Source organism: Pteropus alecto, unplaced genomic scaffold, assembly GCF_000325575.1.
Source record: "Pteropus alecto unplaced genomic scaffold, ASM32557v1 scaffold8, whole genome shotgun sequence".
Lineage (NCBI taxonomy): Eukaryota > Metazoa > Chordata > Mammalia > Chiroptera > Pteropodidae > Pteropus > Pteropus alecto.
Window position 1 is genome coordinate 15,689,456 of NW_006494609.1, and position 26,367 is coordinate 15,715,822.

Consider the following 26,367-nt stretch of genomic DNA (forward strand, 5'->3'; position numbering starts at 1 on the left):
GGCGTCGCCTCCTCGCCACGGAGCCATGGTGCGCGGAGCGCGCACGCTGCGCGCGGGACTCTGAGCTCCGGCCGCGCCGAGCACCTCCGCCTCCCCATTCCCGGCTTCCCCGCCAACCTCGCCCGCGGGCCATGAAGCTTTGGCCCGGAGCCCCTCGCCTCTGAACCTCGCGTCGCCCGCTCCACCCCCAGCGCCACTTGGCCACAGATAATACTCCGGCCGCTGAAGCTGCCCATCCTCTCCCAGGGACGGCACCCAGGCGCTCCGGGATGGCGCTCCCAGGGCCCCTCCGGCCGCGCAAAGTTCGCAGGAGGCGAGAGATGCTGCCGCAGCAAGTTGGCTTCGTGTGCGCGGTGCTGGCCCTGGTGTGCTGTGCGTCCGGCCTCTTCGGTAGCTTGGGTAGGTGCCGGTGCGGGCACCGGGTTGTCGGGGGGTTTGCGCTAGAAAGCCGCGGGGCTGCTCCGAGGTGTCTCCTCTTCCTTCCCTGACAGGTTGGTCCCTAGGGTTCATCCAGTCCCCTCCCCGCCGGGCAGGTAGAGCGCACCCGGGAGGGCTAATGTCGACGCTTTGAGCTGTGGTGCCCGTTCCCCTGAGCCGCGCGCGGCCCCTGCGGGCTCAAGACGTGGCTGCAGGTCTCTGTTACTAAGACGAAAGCCTGAACTACTGGCTCCTCGGTGCCACAGTTCTGTCTCTGGGTTGTACGGCAGCTCGGCAGGGGGTCCAGGTATGGATTCTCTTGACCTGGAGGTGGACGAAACTGAGTGGTCTGCTTGCCTATTCTGCGGAGCAGGGAGGGTCGTTATCCGCGTCCTCGAAAACCCAGATTCAGAGGCTGGGAATTGCATTTCAGCCCTCCTCTCGCCCCTGCTCAGGGCCAAAGGGGCGCCTTGGGTGCCCTGCCGCGTTCTTTTCAAACCCTAAAAACGTTGGAGCAGTCTGTCCCCTCGGAAGGTTGCTGCTTAATCCACACAGTAGGAGAGCGCTGGTGTCCGGTGCCACCATCCACACCCCTTCTTCCAAGAAGGCACCCAGAGATTTGGGAGCCACTTTAGAATATGCAAATCTGAGGTGGAGAGGAGAAACTTACAAGAAAAAATATCTGTTGGGGCGGGGGCATGCGAGCCCACGTGAAACTGTCAAGACGGCTCACTTGGCTGACATTCCCATCTTTAATTGGATGCTGTGGACCTTTTGGTTTTGTTTTTCGCATTTTAAAAAATGAAAGAAATGCAGGTGGTTTAGCAACTTGGACATGGTACCTTCTTGAGCTGTTAGCAAGGGACAATATAGAGAAGTTTATGGGTAAAAATCAGGTGGGACTTGGTTAAACTTTTAAAAAAATACTGCCTTTCACAACCCAAACTTTGTGATTTGAAGACGTAAGGTTAAAAAGTGGCCGTTTTCAATAGAAACCCAGAAGGGTTATTTGCACATCTTAATACCTGGTACTTTGCAATCGGGCAAGTTGATGTATTTTTTTCCCCTCAATTACACACAAGAAATAACAATACCTAGAGGCTTTTGGATGTCAGCAGTGTAGAAGAGGAATTATTACTCAGCTGAAGCAGTATATGCATCAGGAGAGTAAAGGAATGCTTTAAAGGTCTGACAGTGAGAATTTTATTTGCTGAATCAGGAATTGCCTTTAGGAGTTTAACTGTATTTGGCCACCGCATCCACGCTGGTGATCTCCCTTGTTCCTCAGTTTGGCCCTTGGACCAGCAGAATTAGCATCACCTGGGAGTTCATTAGGGTGGAATCCCAGGTCCCAGCCCAGACCTACTAAATCAGAATCTGCATTTTAACACGGTCCCCAGGTCATTTGTGTGCACACTCAAAGGTGAGAATCCCTTGGCCAGATGCCATTAAACTACACCCCTTGTTGACTTACTGTCCCATTGGTGGGTCTTCCAGGGCAGGGACACCTGACCATGTTTATTGGCAGAGAACTTAATGGTCACTTATCTAAACCCTTTGTTGCACCTGTGAGGATCCGAGAACTGAGCGATCTTGGCCAAGATCAGGTCACATGCTGTTCTACCTGGGACAAGAAACAGTGAACTAGATCTAGGAAACAGATTACTGTAGGTGAGCAGATACTATTTATTGTGCTTCCAATCATTGAATCACTCCCTACAGGTGGCTCTAAATAGTCAAATAGTACTATTGCTGACATAGCTAGATACAGATATGTAAAATCATTGTGAGAATGCAGGCACTACCTTGACTTAATATGTGACTTACTTTCCAATCCAGGGCACAAAAGAAGTCCTGCAAGCAAACATGTTCTCTCAGACATATGGAGAAATAGAAAGCTGATGGCGCCAGTGAACGGGACTCAGACCGCTAAGAATTGCACGGATCCTGGTAAGAAATAGCTTCTCTTCCCTCCTCCTCCGGCCACCAGAGGCATTTGGCCAGGCCTGGAAATGGGGCTTATGTGGACAGTTACAGCCAGAGGTGAGAAAGATGGTTTTATAAATCGGGGTGGGAGGCTAGCTGGAAGGCACCGAAGGGCAGTGTACACGTTCATCAATTGCGCTGCTAAGCGACTCGAGTACTTTCTTTATCCAGCAACTGAAAAGATCACGATCAAGAGTGTTAAGTTTTCACTTTCTGTTCTCACGTGTTCCCGAAGGCTCAGTGTTTTCCTGCTCTCTTGATTTTGCTCTCCTGGGCGTCTTTTTCCTCTTCGTTTGCTCACTGTGTCCATTTGCTGGAGCTCTAGAGGAATCAGATCCAGCTCTGGCAGATGGCACTTTGGGATGACCTGTCAGGGTCAGACCAGGCCAGGGCAGCTGCAGTGGTAGGACCCTCTGAGGTGCTGGGCACCTTCTCTGGAGTTCCTGGGGTTTCATTCCGGCTTGGGAGATGGATTCTGCTTGCCTGGGGGCAGTTTGATGTTCCTCTTCAGACTGCTGTAGAGGTTAGGGGACCAGAGATGACATCTTGTCTGTCCTCCCACCAGAGGCAGGCTTTGCTTAAACTAGTGAAGAAGGTTCTCAGGAGAAGCGTGTACCACCAGCAAGCAGCGAGGCAAGTGGAAGTTGCCCAGGTCTCAGACCAGGCAGACCTGGGCTTTAGCTCTGGTGCCAACATGTGGTGGGGGTGGGGGGATGGGGAGGAGACGGGAGGGGTCTTTGTGAGAGGCACCCAGTGGGACAATGTATTCAAAAGACCTTTGGGAACCATGAGGTTTTATTATAGGCAGGTACCACTGGGCTCTTCCACTGCCGGGCAAGTCAAATATCTCTTTAGGTCTCTGTTTTCCCACCTGTGAAATGGGCAGAGTCATGCTCGCCTGCTCTGGGGTTGTTGGAAGAATCTGGTAAGGGTCTGTGTGGGGCTGTGCAGCGGGTTTGGATGGTATATTTTTATAGGCAGGTCTTACCTGCATTTTACAGGTCAGGAGACATCTAGGGAAGGACATATAAGCTGCTCAAAGTCATAAGACTTATATGTGGGGAAGCCACCATTGGAGCCTAGTCCGTGTGACTAAAATGGTTAGTTGGTTCCACGGGCATACAGAGGCCAGAGCCTTCCCTCAGAGTCCGTTTTTTATATCAACTTCCCTTCCCTCAGGATACCTTCTAAGAAATATGTTTGGGATACAGAGGGTAGGTGAGAGCAGGTTGGCGACTGGGATTCCATCCTGTAACCTCCCGCAGGACACCGATCGTCAGCCAGAAGCAGGGATGCAGGTGCTGGATTGACACGTGAACAGGTGCAAGGCCAGGGACCAGTGCTGGGGCCCATCCTCTCACTCCAGTAACCCGAGACACTACCTTAGCCCCATCCACGTGGGCAACACTGAGCTGCTGTGGGTAAAGAATCAGGGTTGGCGCACTTAGCGACTGGTTTTTAGCTCGTTAGCACCTTCGTCTCGGGCGGCGATGCCCTCCTGTCATGTCACACCTCGTCTGGGCACGTCGACTCTGGGCCCCATTTCTTAGAGTCTCCTCTGCCCCATCGTCACCTGCATCTTCAGTGTACTGTCTGATCAAAAACAATTCCACTCCCTATGGAGCAGCCCTGTTTGGCAGGACCTGGCCTCGCCCCCTTACTGAGAGGGAAGTCGAAGGAAGTCGGCAGTCACTTTCATGTTTAACGTTTGCATCGTGCTTTGTGTTGGCTGTTTCTGGAATAGGGCCTTGCACACAGGAAGGACTCAGTGAATGTCGATCGAATGATGGAATGATGGCAAATATTAAGCACTTTAATCCTGTCAGGGTTTCTGCAGGTGAGGAGCACAAGGCTTAGAAGTTTAGTGACCTCCCAAGATGTCCTGGCTGGCAGGAGCACCCCTGGTCTCTAGGTTCCAGGGCCCCTGCATCCCCCACTGTGTTGCGCCTGCCCCCCCCGCTCCGCAGCCCCCACTGCACATGCCCGAGCTCTCCTCTTAGCCCAAGTTGGGTGGAGACCTGACCTTCCTTCCAACTCCCTTGTCTCTGGCCCCAATATCCAGCCCCCTTTGCGTTTCATAAGCATGTAGCACACACCTGCTGTTTATGTCGGGCCCTGTGGTGGGGTCTTGGTAGGGAATACAAGCAAGTATGAGAAGTCACCTTGTCATTAAGTAGTTCATGTGGTGGGGAGAGAGCATGAGTTCTGGTATCTCTTCCTCTTCTTAGAATGGCAGTGACCCCACCATGGTGACCCGACCCTCGTGACCTCATCCAATGACCTCCCACCTCCAACCGCCATCACATCAGGGGGTTAGGGCTTCAACATAGGAATTTTGGGGAGACACAAACCTTCAGCTCATCTCTCGGTGGTAGCCCCTGGAGTGTTTGACGACAGCTGAGGGTGGAACCTGGTGCTTCTCAACTCTGGCCTGCAGGTCAGAGACACTTGGGGGACTCTGAAGACACAGATGCCTGGGCCTCGCTAGCCCCAGCCTGTGAAATCGGAGCCAGTGATGGACACCACCTGTGGCCAGCGTGTGGCGCTTCTGGGAGCCCCACTCGTGCCCCAGGTCTTCCGTGGCAGGCTCTTCCTTGTCATTGCAGGGTCCTCAGGCTTTCCCTGGTCATCCAGGCCAGCGCGGCTTTCTGAGTCGCCCGCACTCTTGTTTCAGCCCTTTGCAGGGACTCATTCTACCCATTGTTATGTTGTTGGCTTGCCTCCCCCACGTAGACTATAAAAGGTGGAAACCTTGTTTACTTTCCAAAACCGCAGTAGGCACTTCAGTTTTCCTCCTGCAAAAGGGGGCTGATAATTGCATCCACTTCATACAGTTGTCAGAATTAAATGACTTTTAATACCCGCCAAGTAATACACACATCCGTGTTCAGACATTAGCTTCTATTTTCATTATTATTTTCTTCTTACTCCAGAGACGATACAATGCCTACGTATAGTAGGTACTGCAAAAACTATTTGTCAGTCGGATTTTATGAGGGTAAGAATGAGAAGTCTGGCCAAACATTGTTTCTTTTCTCTTCTGGAAACAAAGTTCTTGATTTGATTATTTAACATTTTTTGAGGATTCGGGATGGCATACTTTGTAGAACTCGTCTCTAAAAGGAACTTGTCTCTTAACAGGTGTTATTTTACAGCTTGGCTTTTAGCTGGGTGGGCATGGCTTCCGCCATTCTTATTCTGCCGGTCCCCCCACATCCGAGGTTGAGTCAGTAGTTACCTCTGTTTGTTTGAGTTCCCACCCTCTGCCCCACATTTGAAAAGAGGGACAAGAGAGACACAGAGGGAGCTCGACTCCCCACTGTCGTCACTGGCCGGGGTGGGAGTGGATTTGCTTTATCTTGTTTGGTTTTCCACTTTTCAGATACGTTGTTTTGGAATGCTAGGTGGCTCTGTGTCTTAGCTTGGGCTGCCATGGCAAATACCACGACTGGGTGCATAAGCAACAGAAATGTATTTTCTCACAGCTCTGGAGACTGTAGTCCGAGATCAGGGTGCCAGCACGTGTCCTCTTGTGGCCAGGAAAGCGAGAGCGAGGGCAAGCTCTCTGGTGTCTCATCTTATGAGGCTGCTAATCCCGTCAGACGGGAGCCCCAGCCTCATGACCCCGCCTACCTGAATCACCTCCCAAAGGCCCGTCTTCGAATATCATCGCTTTGGGGGTTGGGGCTTCAACATAGGAATTTAGTGAGGGGGCGGTGTGCATCAGCATTGGGTCCATCACAGTGTCCGCAGAGAGAAGGCTGGGAGAAGAGGGCTGATGGAGGGGTGCTTGAGAGAGATCTGAAGAGGAAGGTGGTCCCTAGCATTTCAGGAACTAACTGGATGCAGGTACTAGATGGAGGATCTTTCGTGGTCAGCCTGGCCCTGATTGGCCCTTCCTTTTTATTCTGTACCAGAGCTGATGCAAAGGCATGTGGGTGGGGGGGATCCTATGTGTAGGAGTTGGTGCTGAGCCTGGGTTAGGGATGAGAGCACTGAGCAGGTTCCCGCTGCAGTGGGTCTCTGTAGAGCCCCTGTGTGGGCAGCAGAGGTGCAGACAGCACAGGGAGGAAGGGGATACCTAGAGCTGCAGAAGGCACAGCAGGACCTGTGGGTGTGGAGGTGAGGCAGGATGCAGCGTCGGGATTCTGAACGACCGTCTGCGAATGCTGCGTCAGCACGCCCGCGAGACACGTCACACACCCAAAGTTTTCAAGTTATGTAAAAGCAAATCTCGCGTTGGAAAAGCAAAAAATGAACTTACTGCTGTGGGCAGGGAGAGCATAGTTCAGTGATTATCCCAGGTGGTAGAGGCAGGACTCTGAGCCTGGGGAGGGGGTTTCCTGGGCTGGGCAACCTCCAGAGAGCCAGGTGGCTTTTTGGGGGACGTGTCACCAACCACTCTGGGATGGTGATAGTTTGGCAAAGTGATCAACCTGATCACAAATAGAGGCTGATGAATAGCAGCCCATTATCAATGCGATCACTCTGCTTTTGGAGGAGTTGAAGATTGGGATGTTATGCATCGGGTCAAGTGGCTGAACCAAAGCTCCGGGTGCTGGTGTTGGCTCTGCCAAGATCCTGCCTGGCATTTGGGGATTCTGTCCCTCCCACTCTCGACAAAACGAGATTGTACTGGATACGTACAAAATTTTCAGCAGCCAGAAACGGCTCCTGTCTAAGCAAGCACCAGATCTTCTCGGAGATGGCACTTTGACGAGAAGGCAGGTGTGTGGGTTTGAGTCCCAGCTCACCCTTACTAGCTGGCCGTGTGACCTTGAGCAAGTTATGTGATCTCTCTAAGCTTCAGGTTTTCTCTTTAGTAAAGTGAGCCTAGCAGCAATTCCTACCTGCCTCGTAGGACAGCTTTGAGACCGAAACCACATGGTGTATAGAAGTATTTGAGATGCGCCCAGCACATAGTAGCTGCCCCGTCATCGTCGTAATCATGACTAACACCAGCACACTAGCACTGGGGCTATTCTAAGTGCTTTCCGTGCATTCACTTACGTGCTCCTCCTAACAACCCTTTAGGTTTGTGTCCTTATTTTGCAGATGGGGAAAAGGAGACCCATAGACATTAAGTAACTAGTTCAAGGTCACCCAGCCAGCAAGAAGCAGAACCAGGTGTGGGTATGTGCTTTTTTCATTATCAGACTTTGTTTTCTTAGAGCAGTTTTAGGTTTACAGAAAAATTGAGCAGAAAATTCAGAGTTACTAATTACTATCCCCCCCCCCGCCCCGCACCCGCGGGCTTCCCTTATCATTAACATCTTGCATTAGTGTGGTTATAATTTGATGATCCAATACCAATAACATTATTAACTGAAATCCATAGTTTACATCAGGATTCACTCTTCGTATTGTACATTCTGAGTTTTCATAGACCCATTAGGACGTGTATCCACCATTCCCATATTGTGCAGAATAGTTTCACTGCTCTAAAAACACCCTGTGAAGCCTTTTAATTAGGATAGTCTAAATTGTGAGCCTATATCTCCACCCATTATTATTAGTAAATGGGATGGAAAAACGTAAATCAGAGGTCAGGATTTCCGCTGCAACTTCCAGCCTCCATCGCTGCCTGGGGACCCCTCTGAGAAACGGGGGACGCCTGCCCGTTGCAATAGCAAACATCTGTGTGGGCTCGCTTCTTGGTATGTTTCTAATACTGATTTGTTTGCAATCAAAAGTTATTTTTTTCCCTTATCCAAACTCTTGGGGCCATCTGCTAGCAATCCCTTCCCTTTACCGGGCCATCTGCTATGTCATGACTTCCAGATTCTCCACTCTTGACGCCATGCGGGCCTCCCGCAATCCAGAAAGCACCCACTCAGCTTCCTCTTGAACTCAGGAACGCTCCTCCCCACGTTAAAATGGTAATTATTAAGCTTTGCCATGTGTTGCCTTGGATGGGAGAGATCCAGCCATTCAACTCAACCGAAAATTGAATGCTTGGACAGATTTTTTATTAAACAGTGTCCATTATTGTAGAGGCCATTGGAGCATAGCATTTTACTAAAAAAGAAGAAAACGTGTCAGAGGAATTTACAGTTTCTCCTGAAAGGGCAGTGGCTGTCTCTCTAGGAGAGGAACAGCGTGGCCCAGAAGTGAAGGCGCTCCCTGCCCAGTGTGGTGTCCGCCTGTAGATGGCAAGGCACAATGGCAGAACACTCGGGCTCTGGGCCTGCGGCCCCTTTTGCTGATTCAGCACAGGGCAGGGCTGCAGCCCAGAGTCTCGTGGTAATTGCCCAGGAAATTAAATACAACATGCTGCCTCGAGTGTCTACACACCTGCATCATTCTAGGCTCTGAAGCTGGAAGGGACTCGGTTGTCGGGGAGTGTACAGGGGAATGGGGGACACAGCCGGAGGGGCTTAAGTAAGAGTCACCTGTGGCAGATGCCTCTGGAGGAAAGAGAGTGGAGGTTCGGGGCAAAGGTGCCCTCCCTGGAGGAGATGACATCTGAGCTGAACCTCAAAGGGTAGGAGGTGGCAGTGGAAGGCCGTTCTAGGCAGACACGCGGTGCGTTTGAAAATCGCAGTGGCATCTCCATGCCGGAGCAGTGCTCACTAGCAACCACTGCCTCTTACTCGTTGGCGTCCACTGGGAGAGAGGAGACAAACATCTCCTAAGATTACCGTGCACAATAGTAAGTAATTAGGCTTTGGGGATTTAGCCTGGAGTCAGTGCTCAGCCAAGAGTAGGGCTGAATCAGATTACTTTGATTTTTTTTTTTTTTTTAAGCAGAAGAAGAGAGACTTGGAAATGGGGGTGGGCACTGGCCCAGGATGAAGTTGGCAAACTGGTTTACAGTGGCCCCACTAAGCCACAGCTAGGGCAGTCACCCCAGTTCACAGTTGGTGCTGGGTCCAGTGACAGCTCGGGGCAGATCGCAGTTATCCTGATGGAGGTATTTATTGGTCTTTCCCCACTAGCCTGCCAGCTCCTGGGGGGCTGGGCTGTGTCTCCAGCTCCTTGGCTGTAGGGCCAGGAATGGAGCCTGGCATAAACTCAGCTTGCAGCAGCAAATGGTGACTGAAAGGACAGGTCTCCTCATTCTACCTGCCAGGGAGCTGTGCCCCACAAAAGCAGCTACTATCTCCCTGGCTGCTCGTTCTAGCCTGTTGTTGCCTTGAGACAGATCATGACACCCAGCCAGGAGAAATGAAGAGTTAAGAGGTTCAAGGGTTAAGAACATGCACTCGAGCCATGCTGCTTAGTTACCAGTCCTGCCTCTGCCCTTACTAGTTTCATGACCTTGAACTAGTTACTTTACCTTCTAACCTCAGGAAAGGGGCGGGATATGTTTCGTTCACTTATATACCTCAAGCTCTAAAGACAGTGCCTGGGTGTGTGTATGTGTGTGTGTGCGCACGCGTGTGTATTTTCTGAATGTGGTCTCTGTTGGTGACGTGGGACCTGGCGAGTGACATTGGAATTCGGAGACCAGAGTTTGTGTTCGGGCTCCATGACCTGTGGAGTTTTGCACATGTCACTTTGGCTTTCGGAGCCTCGGTTTTCCTGCCTGCGAAATGGGCATATCGATAATGCCATTTATCCGAGAGGCCTTTGATAATTAATTGCAGGGTCCTGTGCAAATGTCGTTACTATTGTTTGCATCACTGTAGTAGATGCTTCCCCCTTTGAAGAACTTTCCTTCCCTGCGAAATGGAGAAAATCAATCATCCAGGGCTTTTCAGAATCGATCTGTAAAACCACAAGTAGGGTTCGGATTCCGTGAAAGCATTGCGCTTGGCACATGTATGGGGCAAAAGGCCTGTTGGCAGTGTCTCTGGCTGGAATAGAAAGAGGAAGATCATTAGACCATCCCTTCACATGCCAGCTCCTAGGACCCCAGCATCGGTGTATCTCATTTCACACTGTACATGTCCGTTGTAGCGCGATTCCATTATACATGCCAGGTTCAGGGGGCCACCTTTTAGCTGGGCAGATCCCACGCTGGCTGGTTCAGCTTCGTACCTAAGTTATGTGTTTATTAAAATAACTGCACACGTGAACAAATGACCCTGGTTAGAGGGCCTCCGAGGAGCCGTTTCTCTGAGCTCAGGTAAGAAGCCGTTCTTGGCTTTAATATTTGGTTGCTGGACAAATGCCGATTGAGCAACCCTGTCTGATGGGCCCGTAGGGAAATTAAAACTGACCTAGAAGTGGACCCCGCCTCTGGGGAGCTTCCTTTCTAGTCAAGACGATCAAAATCTATAAAACTAACCTGTGATGCGCAGGGGAGTGTGAGGCGCTGTGATCCTGGTGGTCAGTTGAGAGGGAGGACAGCTGAGTCCTAAATGTCAGGGTCGAGAAGACATCACATTGAAGCGGGTGCCGGGGAAGGGCATTTTGAAGGGTAATCATGGAGTAGACACTTAGGTAGCATTTACCCACGCTCCCTTGCCGAGCCCTGTAGCAGTCCTCTGAGGGGACGTGGTCCATGGCGTTGTTATATGCATCTTACACAGGATGTGAGTAGGGCATGGAGAGGCTGAATAACTTGCCTCAGTTCTCCCGGCTGAGAAATTGGCAGAGCTCTTTGGGGGAAGACGATGAAGAGGCTGCCAGCTGAGGGACAGGTGGGTGCTGGGTGGGCTTGGGGCATGAGGTGTGTACGTGGGGATGATAGGCGAGTCATCTTGTAAGGAGTATGTGTTGGCCAAGAGCCTTAAACAGCTGAAGGCCTTTGGACTCTTCCCTGTTGTAAGTTGGTGGAGGTGGGGGCGAGGGGGGAGGCATGGACGTTTGCCGAGCAGCTGTGTTTTAGGACGGTGGCTCTGCTGGCACAGTGGGGGATAACTTCAATTGAGATAATATGTGAAAGTTCTTAGCACTAAGCTTACTGATATGAAAAAATAAATGAAGACAGAACTATTAGGAGCTGTTGCAAAGAGATTTAGGCAAAAATGATGGTCTCGTGCGAGATGATCAGGTAAAGGTGGAGAGAGGCAGAGTCTGCAAATCTCAGCTGATGTTGGGCGTGTGTGCCGAGACGTGGGGTTGCCAGCTCTGATCACAGGTGTGGGTAAACCGTTCATGACACCTCCATCACCCAAGATGGCACAGGAAATGCTCCTTCCTTCTTTAGACTTGGACCCCTCTGCAGTGATCTTCGTCCAAAAAGAGCCTGGTACCGAGCACTGTGGTTGGTTTCCATCCTCTATGTCACATCCCAGAGGACACATCTGATAGACATTCATTGGCCATCTGTGGGTGGGACATTGGTGGGACGCTGGGACTAGGAGGAGAAATCCTCCTCGGCGAGCCCACAGGTTAGAAGGAGAAGGCTGACTTGTAATCAGTGTGTGACCTGGAATGACACTCTAATGCCCAGCCTCACTGGAGGGCGTCACGAAGCATGTAGCATTTGAGCTGTGCTTTGACGCAAGTGGGTATTTGCTGGACAGATGGGGAGTGTGCGACATTCCTGGCAGTGGATGTGGTGATCGCAGGAAAAGGGTGGAAAGAGAGAACCTGGCCAGATCAGGGACAAGGTGGTGTTTTCAACTGACCTTAGATTGGGGTCCTCGGGCAGGCATGGTGGGCCCTGTGGCTGCGTCGTGCCAAGCGCCAGGCACCCTGCCAGGGTCTGGGCCTCTATTGGGTTTGTGTTGGCTTTTATCAGAGGGAAAAATTACTCTCCCCTCTCCAAGAACTGCTCACCTTTTCATCCACCCAGACCTCCGGGTACCTGCCGTGTGGGGAAGCAGAAGGGACAGCAAAGATGCTGTTTTTGTCCTCAGCACAGCAGAGATGAGGGGCATGGATCACTATGATCCTTGTGCTCCTTCTGCGCATTGCTCGGCATGCTGGAACACCCAGCTTATTACACTTTTTATAATCAGCATGGCCTAATCCCAGCAGGATTTTGCAGAGGTCCCAACGCCAGGGCTTTGGCTATAAGCAATGCGTAGGCATTTAAAACCGTAGGGAAGAGTTATGAAATGGAGAGCATTCTACATGCATAGAAAAGGAGGACTCTGGGGCCCTTTCTTTGGGGACAGCGATACCCAGAGCCTGATCCTGGTTTCCCTTCTGCCTCGCTTCACCCCCTCTGATGAGTATATAAGGGGGCAGCTGAGCGCTCATCCTGAAAGAGAATTTGTGTTGTCACATGGGCACCGGCAAAGCGACAGCGGCTCAACCTCCCTAGGTGGCCTGGTGGCCTTTGTGTCATTCCCTTATTTGGAGGCGAACATCTGGGACGGGTGACTTCTAACACGCTATGTGAAATGCCCTCTGCTGAATGAGCATCCTCGTGACGGCTGATGACCTTGCCTGGCTCCAGGGTGTGGGCGAAGCACGGGGTGGGTGCTCGGGTGATGCAGGACACAATTCACAAGACGTGGATGGGAGCCAGGAGTGGGAGTCCCTGGGCGGAAAGGCCGGTCTGCAGCCTGGAGACACCCAGTAACAGAGAGGTGGAAACTCCCCGGAGACCCGCAGGAGTGTTGATAAAGGCGATTAATGGAATAGATAGAATGACTTATAAGCGAAGATTACAGAAGCTAAGTCTCTCTGGCTTATTAGCTAAGCCCCTGTGAAAGAGGCCTGTGTGTAGAAGGGCACTGGAGATGATTTTGCAGTGATTTCACCTGAGACCAGGGCGGGGAAGAGCCGGGGGGCTGGTCCCCACCCCCGCGTACCTCTTAAAGGAAACCTCGGCTTCTCAGATTGCCTTCCCAGGAGACTGGAAGGCCATCCCGTCACACACTGGAGAGGTCGAGAGCTACCCTGTGCTGGCCACAGAATGGCCTGGCTGTGCTGTTGCTTTTCTGTAATTTCTGGGTAATTCTTCCATGGGCCTCGGAGGGAGCAAGCCCTTGAAAGAATTGCTTTCGAATCTCTTTGATCATTTAAACTGTGCTTGTTTTTCCTTAGCTGGCGAAAATCCCAATGTAGTGTAGTGTGACAAGTAGCTAAATGACTTGCGGGCTTTGGGTGACTCATATCTATTAGGAAGAGAAGCGGAGGGCGGGGGGTGGTATCTAATATGCAGACCACATGCACGGGGTGGGTGTTCACAGTGAATACTTAGTTTCGCACAATGAAGTCCGAAGGGACCCAGGAGACCTCGGAGGAAGGCAGCGTGTGTTACAGCTCAGAGTTCTGCTTCTCCATCCATAGTGCGCCCACAATCACCTGGGGACCTTGTTAAAATGCAGATGCAGGAGGAAGTCTGGGGCGAGGCCTGAGGCTCTGCCTTCCTAACAGGCTCCTGGGTGATATCGGAGTGGCCTCTCTCGAGACCACCCTTTGAGAAGTGAGAGTATAGAGTCCGCCTGACCTGGGTTTGGGTCTCAGCCCTGCCGGGGAGCTGCATGGCCTTGGGCAGGTCACTTGGTCTCTGTGAGGCTCAGTTTTCCCCATCAGTGAAATGGCAGTCACCGTATTTACCTAGCAGGAGTCTTGGCAGAATGAAACACGATCGCGCCCGTCGGCTGCTCTGCTATGTCCGCTGCATAGCCAGGGCTTGGAGATAGAAAGCTCGCGCTTAGAGCTTGATCCAGCATACCCCAGGCTGCTTTGAGGAGTGCTGGTCCACAAGGGGGTCTGCTCCTCTCCCCATCTCCTGCCCAAAAAAGCTTCCATGATCAAATATGTGTGGGGAAGACTGAAGTCTGCCTCTAGTGGAGACAGATTGGGTGACAGTAGCATGATATGAGACAGTTCGCAGTAAGGAAGCCTTTACACTTAAAAAACACTTTATTGTGGTAAACTACAACGTAAAATTTACTATTTTCACCATTTAAAAGTTAAATGCCACCGTAGTTCAGTGGCATTTAGTACAGTCGCATTGTGCAACCATCACCACTGTCCATCCCCATAACTCTTTATCTTGTAAAAAGGAAGCTCTATACTCATTAAGCAATAACTTCTCATTTTGTCCTCCCCCGGTCCGTGCCAACCAGGGACTGTCTGTATGGATTGGACTGTTCTTGGTGCCTTATATAAGTAGAATCATACAATATTTGTCATTTTGTGACTGGCTTATTTCACTTAGCATAATGTCCTCAAGGTTCACCCAGGTTGTAGCATGTGTCAGAATTTCATTCCTTTTTAAGGCTGAATGATATTTGATTGTATGGGTAGCCAGATTTTGTTTATTCATTCATCAATGGACATGTGGTTGTTTCCACCTTTGTGCTATGGTGGATTATGTATCTATGAACATGCGTTTGCCAGCATCTGAGCTTTAAACTTTTTTAAACCTATTATTTCCCAGATATTTGGGGTCATGAATGGACGGAGGATGTTGAACAGCCCAACTCACTGTCCCCATTGCTGTATGATACTGGACGGGTGCGAATCTCAGGTCTGAGCTGAGGTTTCCAACCCTGGCTGTGCTTTAGACTTGCCCAGGGAGCTTTACCAAAAATACCCATGCCCAGGCCCCATCCTGGACCCATTAAATTAGAGTCTCCAAAGCCAGGACCTGGGAGGAGGTATTCTTAAATCTCTCAGCTGCTGATAATCATCCAGCGGCAACGCAGGGCCAGGACGAGAACTGAGGCCCTCATGTGCCTCCCAGGTCCCGACCAGGCTCCTATCCTGGAGCTCCTGCCACTGGCCCAGGTCGGGAGAACGATGTGCCTGAGAGCGAGGGGATGACCTTGTGGTTGTAGCCCCTTGCCCTCAGGCTCCCGTAAATCCAGCCCATATCGACAAGCGTGGCTCTTGTCCACTTCTGCTAGGGATGCTGGTGAAGGTCCTGTCCTTGGGGACTGAACCCAGCCATGTGGCAGGCCATGCCCACACGGAGCACCAAGCATGGCTCCGTGCTGAGATGCTGACCTGCCTTGCCACGTGTGCAGGGCTAAATGCAGATTTCTCGTTTTGAGGACAGGTTTTTGCTCACAAGGTCAGTTCGGATATTCCTCATCCAGGAAGGGCACCGTCGATTCTCCTTGTCACTTAATTGAGAGATGGAGTTTCTGGCCTTCATGCTGTCAGCCAGATGGCCTGGGCTGGTGAACGGTGCCCCTCCCTGAGACAGGGATTTGCCTGGGCAGGACATGACCTCAGGGGCCACTGTTTAGTGGTCCGCTGTCTGTATTTAATTTCCAGGGCCTGGCAGTTTTGATTGCCCAATCCCATTTTGATCTGATGTGTAATCGTTTGAAGGAAAGACTTAAAGGCACTTAAATTATTATTTTTTAAAGAATATCGCAGGTCTGGGGAAGCAAGCCGAAGGTCTGTTTTTATTCCAAGTTAAGTCTTCTGACTTTTCAGGAGTGTCTGATCCTGGGGTCATGGGGTGCTCGATAGGGTTTGTTAGGGCTCATCTGTTCATCCACTTCTTTACCTCTTCTGTCATTGTATATCGTAGGACCATCTTCTAGATGCAGTCCACTTCTTAAATTACAGTGCCCCGTCGTCTCTTTCCAGGTGAAGGTGGCAGACAAAGTAAGAAGCAATCTGCAGACTTGTCAGGAATTCACCATCACTCTCCATTTGCTTGAATAATCGTTACTTCAGGTCTAGCTAATCCTCGAGGACAGATTTTTCCAGCCAGCTTCTCTCTGCCTCGCAGGCTGATTGGGTTCTCTACTCGTACCTCTTCTCCTGCCTCTGGGGTCAAAGTCTGCTCAGGCTCTCTGCTCTCATTTATTCATTCATTTGTTCATTTACCCAAGCAATTCAAGAGCCTCTGATGTGGCAGCACTTTGCCAAGTGTAGATGAATTGAACCAAAGCTCACCCTAACATACAGTGCGGGAGGGATGGGGAAAGTAACTGCTTCTGCTAAAAAAAAATCTAACGCCAAGTGCAAATCTAGCTCTCTACTCCGTAAACTCATTCGCTCGCTAAATAAACATTGCTTCAGTGCCCACCATGTGCAGAATCCCACAGGCAGGAGGACAGACTCTGCACTGAAGGATCCGACAGGGAAATGAGCCGTGAAATGCCAATAACTAAAACATTCTCCTGGGGACAGAAGGACATTAAGGTCTACATACTTTCAGAGGCAGATGAAGCCATGTTAGGGTTCAGAGAAGCAAGAGATTTTTTCCTGGTGGGGGAATTGGCCTTGAAGGTATCGACCGCCTTGACCACGTGGTCCTGGCCCCAAGGCAGGACTTTCTGTGATGGCTCACGTTATCATTTACATTTACGTACCTGCAGACCTTCCTCTAGAGGTGGGGATGTGACTTGCATCGTAGGGTGTTCAATCTATCGACACTGGGCGTGGACATGCTGTGGTCAATGGTATGGGAGAAGATATGCCTTGCTCTGTGTCTGAGCAGAAGCACTAAACGCCGATGTGTGTCTCCATCAGCTCTGGTTCGTTCCCTTTTTCCATGAGGATAGCATGTCCTGGATGGGGCTTACCATCTGCCCGGATTCTAGAACAGGAAAACAGGAGAAGTGACCCGTAGCTGCCAATATGTGACGTGCGTAAGAAATAAATGTGTGTTCACGCCGTTGGTGTTTTGGGGTTGTTTGTTACTGCGCCGTCACAGCCGGTGGAAGCTGACTGATGCAGTCTGAGGAGTAGAACAGTGTGCGTTGCTCACGTGGATGTTAGGTGAGGAGCCTGAGGAAGGGAGGGTGTTCTAGAGTCAGATGACAGCTGGCTTCTGTTGTCCAGCAAGGGCATTTCGATTTCTCACCGGGGCAGTAGGAGGTGGGGAAGGCTTCTGAGCCAGGGGTGGCTATGATGAGGTATGTGCTTTGGGAAGATGACTCCGACCTCAGGGCAGAGGATGGAACTAGTTCTGACGAGATGTCCCAGGCTGTGTGGGGGTCCATGCACAGAGACGGGCGGGCAGCAACAGGAATGGAGAGAGGGTTCGATTTCAGAGACTGGGTCGTGGTCAGAGTGACGAAGTCCTGGCAGGTATCTGAAGATGAGAGAGGCGGAGAGGCACATGGGCCGAGTTGTCACCAGGGAAGGAGCCTTGCTTCGTTGGGCCCTCCACAGGCAGGGAGAGCCGGGCTGACCTAGTGTGTGCCATCTGGCTGGCTCGCCAAGTGTCCAAGATCCGCCTGTTTCAAAGTGCTGCATTTTGCTGTGTGAAGACAGGATGTCTGGGGAGATGTGCCAGGAGCTGGGCGCACTTCAAGTTCCTCCCTGGCTTTGAAGCTTCCTGAAATCTTGCTGCCACACAAACTGCCGTGCAAACAGGGTGAAGGTGTGATGGGGCCCGCCCGGACCGAGGAGACAGATGGGACGTCTCGGGGGATGGGACCCAGTCGGCACCGCAGAGCAGAACTCAGGGTGACCCCTTGAGGGGCTCGGGGGCTCAGCCTGCCCCACTCACTGATCAGTGTGGCAGCACCCCTCATTCATTGATCGTCCATTCAACAGAGTGGTTAAGAGTGCAAACTCTGGAGCCGGTCTGCCCGGGTTTGAATCCTGGCTCTGCCACTTACTAGCAGTGACCTTGGGCAAGTTGTTTATTAGCCTTTCTGTGCCTCAGGTTCCCCAGTTGTAGAGAGGTGATGACAACCCTGGAGCGAGTCGTCTTAGGGAAGGTTCAGTATGTTAACGTAAGTACAGAACGGTTTGATACATCAGGGCTGTTGTGGTGGCAGGGTATTTATTGAGCACCTGCTAGGGGCCAGACACTGGGACACAGCAGTGAACGAAAAGTTCCTGCCCTTGTGGGGCTTGCTTTAGGAGGAGGGCGAAGATAAATTGGCAGATAAGTGGGTGTGTAATGTCAGGTGATAAATATGGTGAGGAAAAATAGAATAAGGAGTTAGTGGCCAGGATGGGTTTGAGGATCTAAAATAAGGTGTTCAGGAAGGTCTCTGAGTGGATGGGACCTGAACCCAGAAGGGATGATGGCGTAGCTATCTGCTAGAGGAAAGCGGGGTGCAGGGAATCGTTCCTGGCTGAGGAAAGTGGACGTGACAGATATGCAAAGACCCTGTGGAGGCTGTTTCTCCAACAGCAGGGAAGCTGGTGTGGCCAGAACAGAGTGAAGTCATTGAAATATATATATATATAGATATAGCTATATCTATAGCTATATCTGTAGATATAGTTATATAGATATATCTATACAGCTATATCTAGATATAGCTGTATAGCTATTTCTATATATATTTCTCTATATTTCTCTATATTTCTCTCTATATATTTCTCTCTATATTTCTATATATAGATTTCAATATATAGATTTATTTTAAGGAAATTGAAACGTTCTGCTTCTATTACAAGTTCAAGTTTAGAGCAGATGGGATAGAAAATAGTGCAGGAATACGAAGGTCTGATGTTCTAATTCTTTTTGGAGCCTCAGTCTTTCCGTCTGTCAAATGAGAAGGGTCTTCCCTACCTCTCCGGATGGTTGAGGAGGATGCGTGAGTCATGTCTCCTCTGTCTGCACATGGGAGGTGTTCAGTAAACATGAATTATTAGAAGCCTCGGGAGAGTGCGGTCCAAGGGCAGGGAGGGGAGTGTCTCTTCGCTATAACATGTTGGGCTGAAATCTGAGATCATAGGGAGTGAGTGATCATTATTGCAACCATCTCCTTAGAAGAATCAAGCGGGCCTCGTGTTCGAGCTGTCATTTGTAGAGCAGGAACAGCCGCCTGCAGTGGTGATTTCACTTGTGGAAGGGGAACGTGATGCTGACATCTGCGAATTGGCATTTGAACTGGGGCTGCGCTTCTCTACTTTGGCTGTGCATTAGAGTCACTTGGGGAGATTTTTTTTTAAAAATCCTGATGCCAAGGCCATGCCCCAGACAGATTAAGTCAGAATCTTTGGGTGTGGGCCCAGGCTGCAGTGGTTTTAAAAGCTCTCCCAGTGATTCGAATGTGCAGCCACAGTTAAAAACCACTGAGCTGGGCTGGGCGGCAGTGTGGCCATTTTTTGCTCTGGAAGTTTCTGCAGGGAGACTTAGGAGCATGTGTGCCAGACCCATGATCTTTGCCCCTGTGATATGGGCCTGGGGCAGGGGTAGCGGGGTGGAGAGGATGGTGGTGCTGGGGTAAGAAGGACCTCGAGAGTCGGGGTTCCTCTGAGCTACTTCCTTTGCCGTCCATACTACCAGGATGGCTCGTTTATGCAGCTGGACGTTATTTGTAACCTTCTTTTAAAAAGTCATAAAAAATAAGTGAGCTTTACAATCGACTTTAGTCTTACTAAAAAAAAGACTCTTTAGTGGGTTCTGATATGAGTGTCCTGTTTCTTCTTCCTGGGGCATTGGACGTAACCGTTGGTCCGTGGGGTGATAGGAATTGATGTGATACGTTCTTGGTTCCACTCAGTGTCCCACACTGGGCTAATGCCACCTGGTTTGTGCTGGGATGTCCCAGATCTTTGAAGGAGCCAAAGGGTCCCGGTGTGTGTCCTTGTGGCATAAGACCTCACTAATGGCAAAAATCAGGGTCAGGAGCACTGACTGAAGCTGCAAGGTAAACTAGCAGCCAGGAAGGGATAATTCCTCTCATCAGGTCGTGAGGTTCTCATTGTTTACGTTTCTCCCCTATTGCTTTGGCTGCCAGGAAGCTTGAAAGTGTTTTGTGCTTATTTTTTTCAATGTAATGATCCATTCCCTCTTTACATTACTTCTCCGCATTGTCACTTCGCTTTCGACTTGTCACACTGATCTCAAACCTTTTTGGATGTATTTGGATTATAAAAATACTTTTAAAGAAAATAATTCAAGCGTTGGACATTTGGGCCATTCCCCTGCACCTTGATATCTGATTGAGAACGAGTTGTTCTCATCTTATTCAGAGGCGTAGTTTGGATGTTAGAGCTTCTTTTGCAACCCTGACATCCTCACAGAAGAGGACCTGGGCCCAGAGAGAGGAAAGATTTGCTCAGGAGGTAAGACAGTATGTTGGAAGGAGCCAGGCACTCAGCCTCAGATGCACTGGAGTTTGAATCCTGGCTTCTCCACTTACTATGTATGTGAACTTGGGCAGGTTTTAACCTCTTTGAGCCTCAGTTTCCTTATTTATGGAGATGGAGATTATCCTAACTTTGCAGGTTCGTTGTGTGGATTAGATGAGATAAGGTGTAAAAAGCACTTGGCACGGTGCCTGGCACTTAAATACTGTCAATGGCATTTTTATCGTGGTTATTGATCTAAGTCAGAGGTCAGCAAACTCTTTCTGTAAAGGGCTAGACAGTAAATATTTTAGGCTTTGTGGACCTTACAGTGTCTGTGGCAACTGCCGAACTCTACCATTGTAGGTGAATCTGCGAAGGAACGTGGATGGCTGTGTTGCAATAAAACTTTATTAACCTCGGGCTGTAGTTTGCCAATTCCTGCTCTAGGTCACAAATCTGGTTGGCAGTTTCATGACTCCCAGTCCCTGGGGTCGCTTCCTGTGAACTCACGCTGCACAGCATTCGAACGGAGACTCCACAGTAATTAGTTTCATGTTGTCCATCTTAGCTTTGGGGTTTGGGGTTTTTTTCCCCTAAGATTTACACTAAAGCAAAACTTCATCTTGAGATCTGAAACAGGATCAGCCTGCCTGTGTTTTTTCTTTGGGTTTTGTCTTCTGATGTACATGGGGAAAATTCTTTGGAAGCGCAGTGTTCTAAGGGTCTCTTTAGTGAAGCTTTTTGGAGCCCAGGGCCACCAACAGTTCCAACCAGGCTCCTGTGAATGTGAGAACATCATTACTGAGAATGTCACAAGAGTGACAATCTAAACTAGGGAAGGAAGCCAGACTTTGCCTAAGGTTTAGCTGCTGCCTATAGCTTATGATCTGGAATTATCAGCTCTCATGGGGGCAGCAAATCTGCTGCAGGCTTTGGGAGGCGTATAAAACGAACCATTACAAAGCAGGAGGGAAAGAATGGGAACACCCCAATCCCAGGTAAAAAGGCTAATGTAAGGATTGCAATGAATTCCACCCCTCACCCCCCAGATTTTCAATGTCCTAAATAAAGCAACCGAAAGATGTTTCTAGAGGGTATTGGGCATGTTGTTTTTTAAGTTTAGTTTAGTTTTTTTTTTTAATTAAACTTTTTTATTTTGAGATCATTGTAGATTCACACACAGTTCTAAGAAACAGTACGGGAGGGTCTGTGTCCCCTCATTCTTGTTTTTCCCCCCATAGCAATAGTTTGAAAAATTATAGTACAAGATCACAACCAGGATATTGATATTGATAAAGTCAGACACAGAATGTTTCCATCACCACAGGGTCCCTCATGTTGCCGTAGGGCATTTTAAAATATAAGCTTCTGTTGAATTGGGGGGCATTCATATAGGGTGGCATGCCAGCAGAGTGCTTCCGTCTTTTTAATGATTGCCTCTTCACATAGTCTCTGTGGCTGAGGGTGTTCTTTCCAGTTTGTAATTGATTGTCTTTCTAAGAGGCAGTTTGTGTGGGTTTGAGGGTGTGCCACCACCCTCGTCCCACAGGGGAGACACTCACCACACAACCTGGCAAACATTTGCCCAAAAGGAATTATTTAGGGCTGATCACAGAAGGAAAATGTGCCCAAGCCCAGAATAATATATTCGTAAACAATAGTTGCAGGCTTCTGAATATACTGGAACCTATTAAAGACTCTGTATCTACAAAGACAATATGGTGGCAGGTGAGAGCCAGCTGCTCCTCAGCACCCTTGCTTCCAGGTTATAAAGAAAGCATGCTGCCAATCAAGTTCTGCCACACGCAGATAGATGTGCAACCTTCAATAAGATAAATGAAGTCTCAACACTGTCCTTTCGGGTGTTTCTGAGGACAACTTGCAGGAAAGATTCACTCAAGTTGAAATTGATGATACTCGCGTGTCAGGACTCAATTAACCTTATCGTCAGAATCAGGCACCAGAACCCACCCAAGCCACTGGCCAGACTTGGGACCTTTTGAGGACAGGGCCTTGGCACCATCCCTAAGGACTGAAGATACAGGCTTCGTTCCCTAGTGTCCCCAGGCAGGGATGACCTTTACGATATCTCAGCCTATCTGCATGTCTCAAATGCCTTTGCTTTCGTCAGTGAGAGTCCATTTGTAACACCAAGTTTGCTAATTACTGAGTCCCTAAGTTACCAGTACACCCAACTCTTTATGCAGATGAGCAGTTCCCTAGTGTTGATGGGACATGGGGGCAGCTGAAGGGCTCTGGAGTTTGGCCAGTCATCACACTAACTTACCACACAGGGCGGGAATTCCTGGTCAGGGCAACTGACCTCCCCTAGAGTTTAGCCGAAAGCACAGGGCATGCGTGCTCATGCACACACATACACATCACATTGTGCTAACAGCTCAGCACATCGCAGTCTTTAAATATAGCTTGATTTAACATGTGGTTCTCTTGCCTCCTCCCTACGTTCCTTACAGGAATGTTTAACTTGAGGCACACTGGACGAGTAGGCGTTGCCTAGATGGAGAGAGATGGAAGAGGGGAATGGCAGGTGCAAAGGCCCTGAGGCAGGGGAGAAAGTGCCATGTTAAAGCAACACAGCTGTGTCCGGATTGTTTGGAGCAGAGTGATGGGGAAGGAGGTGGGAGATGTGGACATGAGATCGCAGGGACTTTGTCGAGCAGAACCTTACAGGCCAGCGGATGGAATTTGGACTTGGGTGGAGGGCTCTCCACTTCTAGGGCTTTGCGTTGCCTTCAGCGTAGGTCCTGTTTTCAAAAGATGGTTGTCGGATGTGTGGCGTCCTCATTTTGCTGACGAGGAGTTGAAGCTGCTGACGGAAGAAACATCCAAACCCGTAGAGAATTTTTACGAATTGGAGCCAAACTGATGACCGTTGCCAGGAAGCAAAATCTCGACGCTTTGAGAAAATGCTCCAGAGAACGGCAGTTGTGCAGCTTACAGGAATGTAGTGAGGAGGGTTCCCTGAAACCCAGTGTCGGTAGATTAAGGGAGTGGGAGAAAGCCAAGGTGGGGGGACCCTCTGGGACTGGATAGAAAGTTAGACAGACACATCTTTTACACTGGCGGGTGCAGGATAGTTAATAATGAACATTTACTGCGCATGGAGGTGGTGTGCAGGGGACAGAATAACCGTGAAGGGTTCTGGGGTCTCCTGCTCTGGTGCTGGTAGTCGTGCCTCGAGGTCTGGAAAAGAAGATAATTCCAACGTTCCAAGTCTATGTTACCTGAGATGCAAAGGGACAATAGACAGGCTCACTTAAGGTAAAGACTGACCTTTGCGAAGGAAGCTACAGACCCAGGATGTGACTACCTGCCACGACCTGCTTTTAGTTAGGAATTTTTATAGTCAGCCCATCCTACGTGGTTACTTGCGATCTCTGAGCTTGTAAGGCTCGCCTTTCAGGCCTCGCCTGAGCTTGTCAAGTTTAGTACGAGTCCCCATTTCTTGTCTACAAGGCCCAGGGAGGTTAAGTCCATTGGAAGCTGGAGAGAGGTCCTAGGCTTATTCATTCCCTGGGTTTTATGCCTCCACCTGCCCAGAGGGGAGGCTGCCACTGATGCCCGAGGTCCATTCCAGCTAAGTTAGAGTTATGTTGCAGGAGGACTTACGTGGGGATGAGAACAAGGAGCCTCCTGAAGAACATGCAAGGAAGGAACTGAGATTGCCTGCTAAGTTCAAAATGCGATCTCCACTTAGGAAATGCCCTCAGCCATCTGGAAATAAGTCCGTTTGGGCTGCTCTACCAGAATGCCACAGGCCGGGTGGGTCTAGACCGCAGAAACTTACTTCTCATGGTCCTGGAGGCTGGAGGTTTGAGATTAGATGCCAGAGTGGTTGGGCTGTGGTTAGGGTCTTCTTCCTGGTTGCAGACTGCCAACTTCTCATTGCAGAAGGAGGGCAAGAGGGCCCTCTGGGGTGGCCTTTTTTAAGGCACTAATCTCCGTGAGGGCTCCACCCTCGAGACCTATTTACCTACTAAAGGCCTCACCTCCTCACACCATTCACATTGGATTTCATCAACATGAATTTGAGGCAGGGGGATACAAACATTCAGTCCATAACAGTTCCGTTGTCTGAGAATGTGATTCTGGAGAGTTTGGGAACCCCAGACATTCTGATTAGGATTTTCTGGCGGTGGTTTTGATATGTCCCCGAAGAGTTACTGCAGTTCAGTGTAGGGGATTAAAAAAAAAAAAAAAGCCTCTGAAGAAGTAATATATTCACATGATTTAAAATTCAAAAAGGACAAAAGATGATAGAGTAAAACTCTCCCTCCCACCCCTGTCCTGTCCACAGCTACCCAGATCCCTTCCCCAAGGGCAGCCCTTCCCCAGGTTTCTGCAAGTCTGCAAATAGAGCCTGGGGCTATGTGATGATTCATATATTTCACACAGTCAGAAGCCTAACATACTCATCGTTCTGTACCTTTCCTCGCCTTTGAAGCCAACCCAGATGTTAGTAAATAAATGTGTATATGTGTGTGTGTTTTTTCACTCTTTAGTCTGCATAGTATTCTATTGTATGGATGGGCTACATTTAAGTGGCTCCCTACTGACTCGGGCATGTAGAGGGCAGAAAGCAGTGTTGTGATAGCTTAGAAGTAGAATTGCTGGGCCAGGAGGTAGATGGATTTGTGACTGAGAAAACAGTGTTGTGATAAATAGCTTAGAAGTGAAATTGTTGAGCCAGAAGGTATATAAATTTGTGATTTTGACACATGGTGCTAAATGGCCCTCCATGAAGTCTGACAACCTCTGTCCCAGGAGCCAGGAATGAGACACCCAGGTGTGTTATCAGTCTGGTCGAGATTGCCAGTCTGGAGGGGGAGTCACAATATCTCAGTGGAGGGTTTTTTTTTTTTTTTTCCCTATTTCATTCATTCATGAGGTTGAGTATCTTTTCCTGTTTAATCCACTTGTATCCCCTTTCTGCTGGCTATTGCTCATGTCCTTTTCTATGCAGACGCTTAATCAGCTGTACCCTACTTGGGCTGTGTTGTCAGAAGGGGAATTGTCACCTTCAGGTTTCCTGAAGATAAGCCTAGAGAACCCCAAGATAGCAGGGCCTGTCCCAGCACAACCTGGGGACTGGAGGGAGCGGGGGAGGCTTGAGTGCTCAGTTTCCCCAGGCAGTTGTAGCCTTATAGTTCCAACTCCGTTTGTCCTGCCTTCATCTACCGCAGCCCTCATGCAAAGCTTCCTGTGCAGCTGGCCCAGGGAGAGGGGGATGCTCCGATGGGCGGGCACAAGCAATCCAGTCACCCACTGTCACTTCCTATGAGAAACTGAACTAAATCCCCTGCTGGTTTTCTGTGCCTTTGTCAGTGAACTTGGCCCTAAGGATCTGCCCGTGTCCCCAGGTGAGGCATGGTTAGCCCCCAGGCAGGCCCTGCCAGGGATCCTACTCTGCCTTGTCCTGACCTTGACTGCTAGCAGTCCATTCATTTGTTCATTATCTGCTAGAGAGCCTACAGTGTGGCAAATTCATTTGTAGTTTGGGGACCACAGCAAAGGAGCTGACAGCCTAGAGTGAGGAAACAGACACAATAACCAAGTATATAATGGCTAGAATAGAGTTTCTCACACTTGAATGTGCATGTAAATCCCCTAGGGGCACCTTGTGAAAATGCAGATTCTGACTTAGTGTGTCTGGGCAGGGGGCTGAGATTCTGCATTTCTTATAAGCTCCCAGGGATGTGGCTGAGGTTGGTCCCCAGACCACACTCTGAGATGCAAGGCCCTAGAGGGTGTTAGAGGCAGTGAGGGGCGGAAATGGAGTAGGGCCTCCCTCTTCTCCCTTCCTCCGCTGCTGGGGCAGAACAGTGGGAATATCCTATAGGCTTCCCAGCCAAGGCCTCATCGAGAAAGTGATACGTGAGCGGCTATGTGAAAGAATGGGGGATGGGCTTGCAGGCACTGGTGGGGAGCAGCCGGCACGCAGGCCTCAGGCCTCAGAAGGGTCCGGGGAACAGCAAGGAGGCTGCTTGGGCTGGAGTTCAGCGGGGACTAGAAGCGTAATTTGTAGGTGGGGAAGAGGCCAGAGGCGGATGGAGGCATAGGGTCTGGTAGGCCACGGAATCACAAACGAACGCTTTGTTTATGTACTGACGACAGCCCGTGAGGGTCTCACTCCCAAGTAGA

The 26,367-nt window shown here is 49.9% G+C and overlaps 1 protein-coding gene across 2 annotated transcripts in view; it reads left to right on the top strand.

Moving 5' to 3' along the window:
* The first annotated feature begins 172 nt into the window (after positions 1 to 172).
* SLC24A4 (solute carrier family 24 member 4) overlaps positions 173 to 26,367 on the top strand; it is a 133,396-nt gene continuing 107,201 nt past the window's right edge. For both annotated transcript variants that reach the window (XM_006925538.2, XM_006925537.2), the window contains exons 1-2: positions 173 to 399; positions 2,257 to 2,367. In XM_006925538.2, coding sequence (XP_006925600.1) covers positions 270 to 399; positions 2,257 to 2,367 — 241 coding nt within the window. In that variant the 5' untranslated portion in view covers positions 173 to 269. The remainder of the gene's footprint in view (positions 400 to 2,256; positions 2,368 to 26,367) is intronic.